A 13,035-nucleotide genomic window follows, 5' to 3' on the forward strand; every position below is an offset into this window, starting at 1 on the left:
TATCTCAAATCGGTCCTACCTTCACTCCTGCCATCCTTTTGTTCTTCACATAATTGAAGAATGCCTTGGGGTTTTCCTTTACCCTACCTGCCAAGGCCTTCTTATGCCACCTTCTTGCTCTTCTCAGCCCCTTCTTAAGCTCATTTCTTGCTACTCTATATTCCTCAATAGACTCATCTGATCCTTGCTTCCTAAACCTCATGTCTGCTGCCTTCTTCCACCTGTCTAGAGTTTCCACCTCACTTGTCACCCATGGTTCCTTCATCCTACCATTCTTTATCTTCCTCACCGGGACAAATTTACCCTGAACATCCTGCAAGACATCCTTAAACATCGACCACATGTCCATAGTACATTTTCCTGCAAAAACATCATCCCAATTCACACCCGCAAGTTCTAGCCTTATAGCCTCATAATTTGCCCTTCCCCAATTAAAAATTGTCCTGTCCTCTCTGATTCTATCCTTTTCCATGATAATGTTAAAGGCCAGGGAGCAGTGATCACTGTCCCCCACGAGCTCACCCACTGACAGATCTGTGACCTGACCCGGTTCATTACCTAATAGTGGATCTAGTATGGCATTCCCCCTTGTCGGCCTATCAACATATTACAACAGGAATCCATCCTGGACACACTTAACAAACTCTCCCCCATCTAAACCCTTGGAACTAATCAGGTGCAAATCAACATTAGGGAAGTTAAAGCCACCCATGATAACAACCCTGTTATTTTTGCACCTTTCCAAAATATGTCACCCAATCTGCTCCTTGGAATCTCTACTGCTACCAGGGGTCCTATAGAATACCCCCAATAGAGTAACTGCTCCCTTTCTGTTCCTGACTTCCACCCATACTGACTTAAAAGAGGATCCTGCTACATTACCCACCCTTTCTGCAGCTGTAATAGTATCCCAGACCAGTAATGCCACCCCTCCTCCCCTTTCCCCCCTCTCTATCCCTTTTAAAGCACTGAAATCCAGGAATATTGAGAATCCATTCCTGCCCTGGTGCCAGCCAAGTCTCTGTAATGGTCACTACATCATAATTCCATGTATGTATCCAAGCTCTCAGTTCATCATCTTTGTTCCTGAGCATTGAAGTACACACACTTTAGCCCTTCTAACTTACTAACTTTACACCCTTTATTCTGCTTCTCTTTCCTAAAGCCTCTCTATATGTTAGATCTGGTTTTACTCCATGCACTTCCCATGTACTTCCTGCTCTATCTCTCCTGGTCCCATCCCCCTTGCAAATTATTTTAAACTCTCTCAAACCTCACAATTTCCTCCATGACTTTCTATAAACTGCAGAGGATGAATTTACTGGGGTGTTGTCCTAGATATTCCTCACCCCTCACGGTTCTGGGCCGAGGATGAAGTCATGTGTGGTTAAAATCTGTCTGCCCTGCTCTGTTCAATGTTTTGGGTAATTTTCACTGATTTCTAAGGGCTATTGCAATACAATACTCTCCTCTAAAGAATGACAGTGGAATGGTGGGTAAATATTCGATGGAGCAGGAACAAGAGGAGTCAGCATAAATGAGGGCTTTGAGGCTCCAGATGTGATGCAGGCTAGAGTTTACGAGAAGTAGGAGGAGGGAATCAGACCAGGAGGATGATGCTACAAATGAAATTTCAGCAACATTTGGAAACTGATTGAGTGAAGACAGAGGCAACACGAGTGAATCTGCAGATGCTGGAAATAAATAAAAACACAAAATGCTTGCAGAACTCAGCAGGCCAGACAGCATCTATGGGAGGAATTGTGACGACGTTTCGGGCCGAAAATCCTGATGAAGGGTTTCGGCCCAAAACGTCGTCACTGCCTCCTCCCATAGATGCTGCCTGGCCTGTTGAGTCCTGCCAGCATTTTGTGTTTTTATTGACTGAAGAGAGAGATTTGTGTTTGCAAAATGCTGGAGGAACTCAGTGGGTCAGGCAGCATCTGTGGAGAGGAACTCAGAGCCAATGTAATGTCCGAGATACTTCATCAGCCCCAGACAGTTTATGCTGCCTGACCTGCTGACTTCCTGCAGCGCTTTACATCTGCTGAATCTCATGTGTTTTATATCTGCATTTGTAAGTGAGTTGGACTTCGTCACACGGATTGCCTGTTGACGCTGAATACGCTGTATTTAAGTTGCTGCTGAGTTTTCTACATAAATACATTTATCTGTGGAACTGGTCTTTGCTTCAATGGCACCGTGGATACCCAGAAACCTCTGCGCTTGAAAATCGGGCGCTTAGCAACCAAATGCGCAGGCGTGAGAGTCGCAGATCGTTCCCGGAAACTGCGCATGCGCTCGGTGGACGACATGCTGGGGAGAATCAGCGGCAGGTAGGAGCGGGGCTGCGGGCGGGAGTTTCATCCACTGCACGACTGAGAGACTGTTGTTGCGAGCTCCGGACACACCGTGACCCCGCACCCGGGGACATTCCCGGTCCTTTTGCCCCTCGATCCGTGTCGGGGCCCCGGGGAGCTTTGTGCTGATCGGGGGAGGATGTTTCGTCGTTTCTGTGGCGCATGCGCATCACTGTGTCCGTGATGTTCAGAACCAGGTTTAATATCACTGGCGTGTACCGTGAAATCTGTCGTTTTGCGGCAGAAGTAAAATGTAATAACATTATAAAACAGAATTATTTAAGTATAAAACTGAAAGAAGCTGCAGAGGGTTGTAAATCTCGTCAGTTCCATCTTGGGCATTAACCTACAAAGTACTGTGGACATCTTCAGGGAGCTGTCTCAGAAAGGCAGCGTCCATTATTAAGGACCTCCAGCACCCAGGGCATGTCCTTTTCTCACTGTTACCATCAGGTAGGAGGTACAGAAGCCTGCAGGCAGACACTCAGTGATTCAGGAACAGCTTCTTCCCCTCTGCTATCCGATTCGTAAATGGACATTGAAGCTTTGGACACTATCTCACTTTTTAATATGCAGTATTTCTGTTTATGCACATTTTAAAAAATCTATTCAATATACATAATTGATTTACTTGTTTATTTATTGTTTTATTTTATTTATTATTTTTTCTCTTTGCTAAATTGTGTATTGCATTGAACTGCAGCTGCTAAGTTTACAAATTTCACGTCACATTGCCGGTGATAATAAACCTGATTCTGATATGTAAGTCATGAGGCAGTGTTCATGGGTTCAATGTCCATTCAGAAATCTGATGGCAGAGGGGAACGATCCCTGAATCGTTGAGTGTGTGCCTTCAGGCTTTGCTACCTCCTCCCTGATGGTGGCAATGAGAGGAGGGTATGTTCTGGGTGATGGGTGTCTTTCATGATGGACACCTGCTTTGTGAGGCATCAAACTGTGAAGATGTTCTAGACGCTGTGGAGGCTGGTGCCCATGATGGAGCTGACAGTGTTTACAACTTTCTGCAGCTTCTTTTGGTCCTATGCAGTAGTTCTCCCCACACCCATACCAGACAGTGATTTGGAATGGTCTCCATAGTATATCTGTAGAAAATCGTGAGTGTCTTTGATGACATACCAGATCTCAAACTCCAAATGAACTATTTCTGCTGTTGTGCCTTCTTTGTAGCTACATCAATATGTTGGCCCCAGGATAGATCCTCAGAGATGTTGAAACCACAGAACTTGAAATTACTCACTCTCTCCAATACTGATCCCTCTATGAGGACTGGTTCGTGTTCCCTTATCTTACTCTTCAGTCTGTTGGTCCTACTGACGATGAGTGCAACGTTATTGCTGCCACAGCATTCAACTAGCTGCTGTATCTCGCTCCTGTATGACGTCTCATCACAATTTGAAACTACGGCAACAACTATTGTCATCTGTAAACTTGCTGATGACACGTTTGAGCTGTGCCCAGCTACACAGTCATTGGTGTAGAGAGGGTAGAGCAATCTTAAGGTGTGCCGGTGTTGTCAGCGAGGTGAAGATGTTATTTCCAATCCGCACGGATTGTGGTCTTCAGGTGAGGAAGTTCCAAGATGCAGATCCAGTTCTTGGTAAAAAGGTCCAGGTTTAGCAGCTTTTCAATCAGAACTTTCCGAAGCTCTGAGTTGTGGTGAAGAAACTGCATGCTGACATATCAGTATTTATATTATCCAGGTGATTGAAGGCCGCATGAAGAACCATTGAGATTGCACCTGCCGTAGACCTATTGTGGCGTTAGGCAAATTACAGTGGTTCCGGGTCCTTTCTGAGACAACTGTTGATCCTAACCATGACCAACCCCTCAAAGCAGTTCATCGCCGTAGAGCTACTGGATGATGGTTGTTAAGGCAGTGCACCCTGCTCTTGGGCACTGGTGTGATTGTTGTCCTTTTGAAGCCATATAACCATAAAACAATCACAGCACGGTAACAGGCCATCTCGGCCCTCCTAGTCCGTGCTGAACTCTTAATCTCGCCTAGTCCCGCCTACCCGCACTCAGCCCATAACCCTCCACTCCTTTCTTGTCCATATACCTATCCAATTTTACCTTAAATGACACAACTGAACTGGCCTCTACTACTTCTACAGGAAGCTCATTCCACACAGCTATCACTCTCTGAGTAAAGAAATACCCACTTGTGTTTCCCTTAAACTTCTGCCCCCTAATTCTCAAATCATGTCCTCTCGTTTGAATCTCCCCTACTCTCAATGGAAACAGCCTATTCACGTCAACTCTATCTATCCCTCTCAAAATTTTAAATACCTCGATCAAATCCCCCCTCAACCTTCTATGCTCCAATGAATAGAGACCTAACTTGTTCAACCTTTCTCTGTCACTTAAGTGCTAAAGCCCAGGTAACATCCTAGTAAATCGTCTCTGCACTCTCTCTAATTTATTGATAACTTTCCTATAATTCAGTGACCAGAACTGCACACAATATTCTAAATTTGGCCTCACCAATGCCTTGTACAATTTTAACATTACATCCCAACTTCTGTACTCAATGCTTTTATTTATATAGGCCAGCGTTCCAAAAGCCTTCTTCACCACCTTATCTACACGAGACTCCACCTTCAGGGAGCTATGCACTGTTATTCCTAGATCTCTCTGTTCCTCTGCATTCCTCAATGCCCTACCATTTACCCTGTATGTTCTATTTGGATTATTCCTGCCAAAATGTAGAACCTCACACTTCTCAGCATTAAACTCCATCTGCCAACGTTCAGCCCATTCTTCTAACCGGCATAAATCTCCCTGCAAGCTTTGAAAACCCACCTCATTATCCACAACACCTCCTACCTTAGTATCATCGACACCTCCTACCTTAGTACCTTAGAAGCAGGTTGTAAACTCTGAGGGATCGGAAATGTCTTTGAATATCCCCACTAGTTGGTTGTCACAGGTTCCTCAGCCCTGCCACATACTCCATTGGAGCCTGTCATGATATAAGGGTTCACTCTCTTGAACGACAGTCTGCTGTTGGCCTCCGTGGATGTTTCTGGGTATAGAGGCAGCCGTGGATGATAACTCTAGCATCTTTCTGAGCAGTCCATAGGGTGTGTTTCCAAGTGCAGGTGGAGGGAATGGCAGTGGATGGATCTGTCAGACACTGCCCAGCTCCAGCTTTCTGAATCCAAGGATTTGGCACTCAGAACAAAAACATATTTCTGAGTTGAGCTCAGATGGAGAGTCCACCCTCCAGTCAATGAAAACGTCAGTTATTGCTGCATGGGGGTGGGGGGGGGGGGAGAAAGAACAAAATCCTTCTGTCAGATTTAGTTCTTGAGAAAACCACCTTTGTTTGGGCTCTTTCTCTGGACCTTTCTACCCGTGAAAACATGTTTTGTACCATTCTCTCTGGGTACATAATGATATCAAACACCTTTCTCCTGGGTAACGAGTGACCTGTGGCTTTCACATCACAAAAATGCCACACTCCAATGGGAAAGACAACTGGCTTCCCCTTCATATTCATTGCCATCGATGATTTCACTGCCATCAATCACTTGGGGAGGGGGTCAGAGTGATTAGGAAGTCTCTGGGATCAGCCGTGTAATACCATGTGCCTTTGTAGTACTGTGGGACGTGACCAGAACTGGAAATAATACAAATGGAGAGAGACAAACTGAGCCACGTCACAGACTGAAGTCAATGGACAATAGGTGCAGGAGTAGGCCATTCGGCCATTCACTGTGATAATGGCTGATCATACACAATCAGTACCCAGTTCCTGCCCTTTCCCCATATCCCTTGACCCCGCTATCTATAACAGCTCTATCTAACTCTCTCTTGAATGCATCCAGAGACTTGGCTTTACTGCCTTCTGGGGCAGAGCATTCCACATATCCACCACTCCCTGGGTGAAAAAGTTTTTCCGCATCTCAGTTCTAAATGGCCTACCCCTTATTCTTAAACTGTGGCCTCTAGTTCTGGACACACCCATCAGCAGGAACATGCTTCCTGCCTCCAGCGTGTCCAACTCCTTAATAATCTTACATGTCTCAATCAGATCTCCTCTCATCCTTCTAAATTCCAGTGTATACAAGCCCAGTCGCTCCAATCTTTCAATCTTTCAAACTAGAGGACATGATTTGAGAGTTAGGGGGCAGAAGTTTAAGGGAAACACGAGGGGGTATTTCTTTACTCAAAGAGTGATAGCTGTGTGGAATGAGCTTCCTGTAGAAGTAGTAGAGGCCAGTTCAGTTGTGTCATTTAAGGTAAAATTGGATAGGTATATGGACAGGAAAGGAGTGGAGGGTTATGGGCTGAGTGCGGGTAGGTGGGACTAGGTGAGATTAAGGGTTCGGCACGGACTAGGAGGGCCAAGATGGCCTGTTTCCGTGCTGTGATTGTTATATGGTTATATGAGAGTCCCGCCATTCCAGGAATTAACCTTGTGAACCTACGCTGCACTCCCTCAATAGCAAGAATGTCCTTCCTCAAATTTGGAGACCAAAACTGCACACAGTACTCCAGGTGGGGTCTCACCAGGGCCCTGTACAGCTGCAGAAGGACCTCTTTACTCAATTACTCAATTCCTCTTGTTATAAAGGCCAGCATGCCATTAGCTTTCTTCACTGCCTGCTGTACCTGCATGCTTGCTTTTATTGACTGATGTACAAGAACACCTAGATCTCGTTGTACTTCCCCTTTTCCTAACTTGACTCCATTTAGATAGTAATCTGCCTTCCTGTACTTGCCACCAAAGTGGATAACCTCACATTTATCTACATTAAACTGCATCTGCCATACATTTGCCCACTCACCCAACCTGTCCAAGTCACCCTGCATTCTCATAACATCTTCCTGACATTTCACACTGCGACCCAGCTTTGTGTCATCAGCAAATTTGCTAATGTTACTTTTAATCCCTTCATCTAAATCATTAATGTATATTGTAAACAGCTGCGGTCCCAGCACCGAACCTTGCAGTACCCCACTGGTCACAGCCTGCCATTCCGAAAGGGACCCGTTAATCGTTACTATTTGTTTCCTGTCAGCCAGACAATTTTCAATCCATGTCAGTACTCTGCCCCCAATACCATGTGCCCTAATTTTGCCCACTAATCTCCTATGTGGGACTTTATCAAAAGCTTTCTGGAAGTCCAGGTACACTACATCCACTGGCTCTCCCTTGTCCATTTTCATAGTTACATCCTCAAAAAACTCCAGAAGATTAGTCAAGCATGATTTTCCCTTCATTAATCCATGCTGATTCGGACTGATCCTTCTACTGCTATCCAAATGTGTCATAATTTCATCTTTTATAATTGACTCCAGCATCTTTCCCACCACTGATGTCAGGCTGATGTTTTCTCTCTCCGTCCTTTCTTGAAAAGTGGGACCACATTAGCCACCCTCCAGTCAGCATGAACTGTTCCTGAATCTATAGAACATTGGAAAATGATTACCAATGCGTCCATGATTTCTAGAGCCACCTCTATAAGTACCCTGGGTTGCAGACCATCAGGCCCCAGGGACTTATCAGCCTTCAGACTCAACAGTCTATCCAACACTGTTTCTTGCCTAATATAAATTTCCTTCAGTTCATCCTTTACCCTAGTTCCTTTGACCACTATTACATCTGGGAGATTGTTTGTGTCTTCCCTAGTGAAGACAGATCCAAAATACTTGTTCAACTCATCTGCCATTTCCTTGTTCCCCATAATAAATTCACCCGTTTCTGTCTTCAATGGTCCAATTTTGGTCTTAACTATTTTTTTGCTATTCACATACCTAAAGAAGCTTTTACTATCCCCCTTTATATTCTTGGCTAGTTTACCTTTGTACCTCATTTTTTTCTTGGCATATTGCCTTTTTTGTTATCTTCTGTTGCTCTTTAAAAGCTTCCCAGTCCTCTGGTTTCCCACTCATCTTTGCTATGTTATACTTCTTCTCTTTTATTTTTATACTGCCCTTTATTTCCCTCGTCAACCACGGCCACCCTTTACACCCTTTAGGATCTTTCTTCCTCTTTGGAATGAACCAATCCTGCACCTTCTGCATTATTCCCAGAAATACCTGCCATTGTTGTTCCACTGTCTTCCCTGCTAGGGTATTGTTCCATTGAACTTTGGCCAGCTCCTCCCTCATAGCTCCATAGTTCCCTTTGTTCAACTGTAATACTGACACTTCTCCTTCTCAAATTGTAGGTTAAAACATACCATATTATGGTCACTACCTCCTAATGGTTCCTTTACCTCCAGGTCCCCGATCAAATCTGGTTCATTGCACAACACTAAATCTAAAATTGCCTTCTCCCTGGTAGGCTCCAGTACAAGCTGTTCTAAGAATCCATCTCTGAGGCAGTCCACAAACACCCTTTCTTGGGGTCCAGTACCATTCTGATTCTCCCAGTCTACCTGCATGTTGAAATCCCCCATGACAACTGTATCATTACCTTTGCGACATGCCAATTTTAACTCTTCATTCAACTTACACCCTACATCCAGACTACTGTTTGGGGGCCCGTAGATAACTCCCATTAGGGTCTTTCTACCCTTAGAGTTTCTCAGTTCTATCCATACTGACTCTATGTTCCTCCTCTTAAGGGACTGAATATCATTCCTCACCAACAGAGCCACCCCACCCCCTCTGCCAGTCAGTCTGTCCTTTCGATAAGATGTATATCCTTGAATATTCATTTCCCAGGCCCTGTCCGCTTGAAGCCATGTTTCTGTTATTCCCACAACATCGTACTTGCCAATTTCCAACTGAGTCTCAAGCTCATCTACTTTATTCCTTATACTTCGTGCATTCATATATAATACCTTTAATTTGTTTCTCCCCTCTCCTTTCATATCAATTCCTATTTCACTTGGCCATACTGTATGATCTGTTCTTGAGCTTTCTACTCCATTGATTCTGTTCTTTTTAACTTTTCTTATTTTCACTTTCCCTTTAACTCCATCCTTATATTTCCAGTTCATCCCCTCCCCCCCCCCCCCCCCACTACTTAGTTTAAACACATCCGTGTTGCAGTGGCAAACCTGTCTGCCAGAATGCTGGTCCCCCGCCTATTAAGGTGCAACCCGTCCCTTTTGTAAAATTCATTCCTACCCCAAAACAGATCCCAGTGGTCCAAGAATGTAAATCCTTGCTTCCTGCACCAGTTCCTCAGCCACACATTCAGATCCATTATCTCTCTGTTCCTGCCCTCTCCAGCACGAGGAACTGGAAGCAAACCAGAGATGACCACCCTGGAAGTCCTGCTTTTCAGTCTTCTTCCAAGTTCTCTGAAGACCCGCTGCAGAATGTCCTTCCTCTTCTTCCCGATGTCATTTGTACCGACATGCACTACCACTTCCGGCTGTTCACCTTCACCCTTGAGGATTCCCTGTAATCGGTCCATGATGTCCTGGACCCTAGCACCAGGGAGGCAACATACCATCCTTAAGTCTCGCCTGTTGCCGCAGAAATCTCTTTCCGTACCTCTCACTATGGACTCCCCTACTACCACGGCTCCTCCTGATGTCTGACTCCTTGGCTGTGCTTCTGCACCAATTTTCGGCTCGCAGACCTGTCCGCCTGTCAGACTGGCAGTACCTTCTGTCCTGACAGCTTCCAAGAGGGTGAATCTGTTTACGAGAGGTACATCCCCTGGGGTCTCCTGTATTTCAAGCATCCTTTCCGTTCTCATCATCGCCCCCTTTCTCTCTTCCGGTATCCTTGGTGTAACAACTTCACTGTAGGTCCTGTCCAGAAAACTCGTTTTCACGGATGAACCTGAGGTCATCCAGTTCTTTCTTCAGTGCTGCAACATGCTCCTTCAGAAGCTGAATCTGGACACACTTTCCACAGCTGTAGCAGCCGGGTCACCATCAGTGTCCCTGACCTCCCACATCATGCACGTAGCACACTGAATCAGCTTAGCGGTCATGTCTTCACCCTCTCCAGTTGTGCCTGACTTAGCCTCCTCGCCGAAGACTCTCGAGCCAAAGACTAGCACTTCTCACACCAGGTACTTCCCTCAACCAGGCCACTTTCAGACAGTTGGAGAACTGGATGGTCAGTCGGGGTTCCTGGTCCGTGCTCAGTTAGAAAAATCAGGAGTTGTTCCTCCAACTTGGGTTGCACCCCTCTGTAACAGTGTGCTGTCAGTCCTGACCATAGAGATTGAAGTTATTTCATCTGAAATGCTGCGCTTCACCCATTGATGGCTTTTGTAAATCATTTTACAGGTGAGATAGACACAACAAAGCATTTGTGTGCAGGGATCTCAAACACAACAGCACATCAGTTCTAATGATTCTGTCCAGATATTTAAGGACTGACCAGATATTCCCGTTGTAACACCAGTGTATCTGTTGTTGGTCCTAGGAGATGAAGACGTCTCTGGGCGCGATCCACTGGAACCGGGATGCTGAGAACACACCAGCATTTATTGATCTGTTCAGTCTGCGGGAAGTGGTTCATCCAAGCTGATGATACGTCAGGAAACCCAGAGCAGTGAAGGGTCGATCACTTGCTGTTTGTGTAGGAAGGGATTCACTCACTCAGCCGACCCGCAGAGACACCAGTGGGCTGTCAGGGGAGAGAGACTGTTCAATTGTTCCATGTGTGGGAACAGATTCACTCGGTGACCTGATCTGACACACGAGTGAGTTCTCCCTGCAGAGAGGCTGTTCACCTGCTCAGGCTGTGGGAAGGGATTCACCCCAACTACAGACACCAGCGGGTACACACAAGAGAGGGGCAATTCACCAACTCAGACTGTGGAATCGCTCAGTCATCCCACCTGTAGACATAACTGTCAATTCACACCGGGGAGATGATGTTCTCCTGCTCAGAGTGTGGGAAAGGATTCCCTCGATCATCTGACCTACTGGCACACTGGTCAGTTCACACTGGGGAGAGGCCGTTCACCTGCTCAGACTGTGGGAAAGGGTTCAGTCAGTTATCTCAACTGAAGGTACATCAGCGAGTTCACACGGGGGAGAGGCCGTTTACCTGCTCAGACTGCGGGAAGGGGTTCAGTCGATCATCTAACCTACTGGCCCACTTGCGAGTTCACACTGGGGAGAGGCCGTTCACTTGCTCAGAATGTGGGAAGGGGTTCAGTCAGTTATCTAATTTACTGGCACACCAGCGCGTTCACACTGGGGAGAGGCCGTTTACCTGCTCAGACTGTGGGAAGGGCTTCAGTCACTCAGCCCATCTGAAGCAACATCAGCGAATTCACACTGGGGAGAGGCCGTTCACTTGCTCGGACTGCGGGAAGAGGTTCAGTCGATCGTCAGACCTGAAGCAACACCTGCGAGTTCACACTGGGGAGAGGCCGTTCACCTGCTCACATTGTGGAAAGGGATTCTCTCAGTCATGCAACCTTGTATCGCACTATCAAGTTCACACTGGGGAGCGGCCGTTCACCTGCTCTGAATGTGGGAAGGGATTCTGCCACTCATCTTACCTGAAGAAACACCAGCGAGTTCACACTGGGGAGAGGCCATTCACCTGCTCAGAGTGTGGGAAGAGATTCACTCAGTCATCTCAATTGAAGGTTCATCAACGAGTTCACACTGGGGAGAGGCCATTTGCCTGCTCAGACTGTGGGAAAGGATTCACTCAGTTATCAAACTTACTGGCCCACCAGCGAGTTCACACTGGGGAGAAACCTTTCACCTGCTCACATTGTGGGAAGGGATTCACTCAGTTATCTAACTTGTTGGCACACCAGCGAGTTCACACTGGGGAGAAACCATTCACCTGCTCAGAGTGTGGGAAGGGGTTCAATCATTCAGCCAGCCTCCAGAAGCACTATGGAGTTCACAATGGGGGAAAAGTTTAATAAGCTGCCTGGTGGATATTGAACCAGTACAGTTGCAGAATCCAGAGGCAAGTTCACAAGTGACTGTTGTTGTCGAACTCTGCAATTACTGCTGCTGTTCGTCAAACACAGGTCTGCGCCCTGGTCACTGGGGATGGGAGGAGTTTCTGCCGATGTTCACATTTAATGGGACTGGAGTTTCTGTGATAAATAAATCCATTCTATTTTAAACTCTGTCTCCGGTACTCAGTGAATCTACAACACTCTCAGTGTACAATAGGCAGCCAACTCAACCCAGATGGTCCCTGCCAGTATTTCTGTTCTACGACAGACTGTTTAAGTCTGACCCTGTTGTTCACCCCTCGCTCTCCCTGTGTGGTGGGTTCCAAACAGTCACCACTCTGTGGGTGAAGGGATTTCCCTTGAGTTTCCTGCATGACATTCTGCAGACGACGAGCTGACTGTGGTTACATCTGACATGTTGCTAGTCCCTCAAATCTCTGGACCGAGGACTAATGGTAGTTAAACACCTTATTCCCTGCTCTTATTGGTCATTTTCACCCTTTCTGAGGGCTGTGTCTCACACGGCTGGGTTGTTAGAGGACACCACTGTACTCTAAAGTCTGAAAGCAGAACGCTGAATGCTCAGTTGGATGTTCAGTGGAGCAAGGTCAGAAACCAGAGATGGGTCAGCACAGGGCAGAGTTTCAGGCTCTGGACAGTGGGAGAGGTGAGAGGATATGATGAGGGGCAGGGAAACAGTTTCGGACTCTGGACTGTGGTGTAATGTCGGTTCGTTTTTCTTGTGATTCTTACACACTTGATACAAATGCAATACGCCACCTTCTGTGGATAGCCACA

At 46.3% G+C, this 13,035-nt stretch overlaps 1 protein-coding gene across 2 annotated transcripts; it reads left to right on the forward strand.

Annotated features, from left to right (window-relative positions):
- The first annotated feature begins 2,274 nt into the window (after window positions 1-2,274).
- LOC132385557 (zinc finger protein 239-like) lies at window positions 2,275-12,386 on the forward strand. 2 transcript variants are annotated; one of them, XM_059957711.1, is made up of 2 exons: window positions 2,275-2,336; window positions 10,728-12,386. In XM_059957711.1, exon 2 carries the CDS (start codon window positions 11,179-11,181, stop codon window positions 12,193-12,195), a length of 1,017 nt encoding a protein of 338 aa, XP_059813694.1. In that variant the 5' UTR covers window positions 2,275-2,336; window positions 10,728-11,178; the 3' UTR covers window positions 12,196-12,386. The 2 variants fall into 2 exon arrangements, with proteins under 2 accessions (XP_059813694.1, XP_059813695.1); XM_059957712.1 differs by lacking the exon at window positions 2,275-2,336 and adding an exon at window positions 3,562-3,944.
- Window positions 12,387-13,035: the final 649 nt, after the last annotated feature.

This window comes from Hypanus sabinus (assembly GCF_030144855.1).
Source record: "Hypanus sabinus isolate sHypSab1 chromosome 31 unlocalized genomic scaffold, sHypSab1.hap1 SUPER_31_unloc_3, whole genome shotgun sequence".
In the NCBI taxonomy this organism is placed as follows: domain Eukaryota; kingdom Metazoa; phylum Chordata; class Chondrichthyes; order Myliobatiformes; family Dasyatidae; genus Hypanus; species Hypanus sabinus.

Excerpts from the sequence above, each read along its gene's own strand:
- LOC132385557 (XM_059957711.1), top strand. The coding sequence starts at position 11,179 with ATGATGTTCTCCTGCTCAGAGTGTGGGAAAGGATTCCCTCGATCATCT.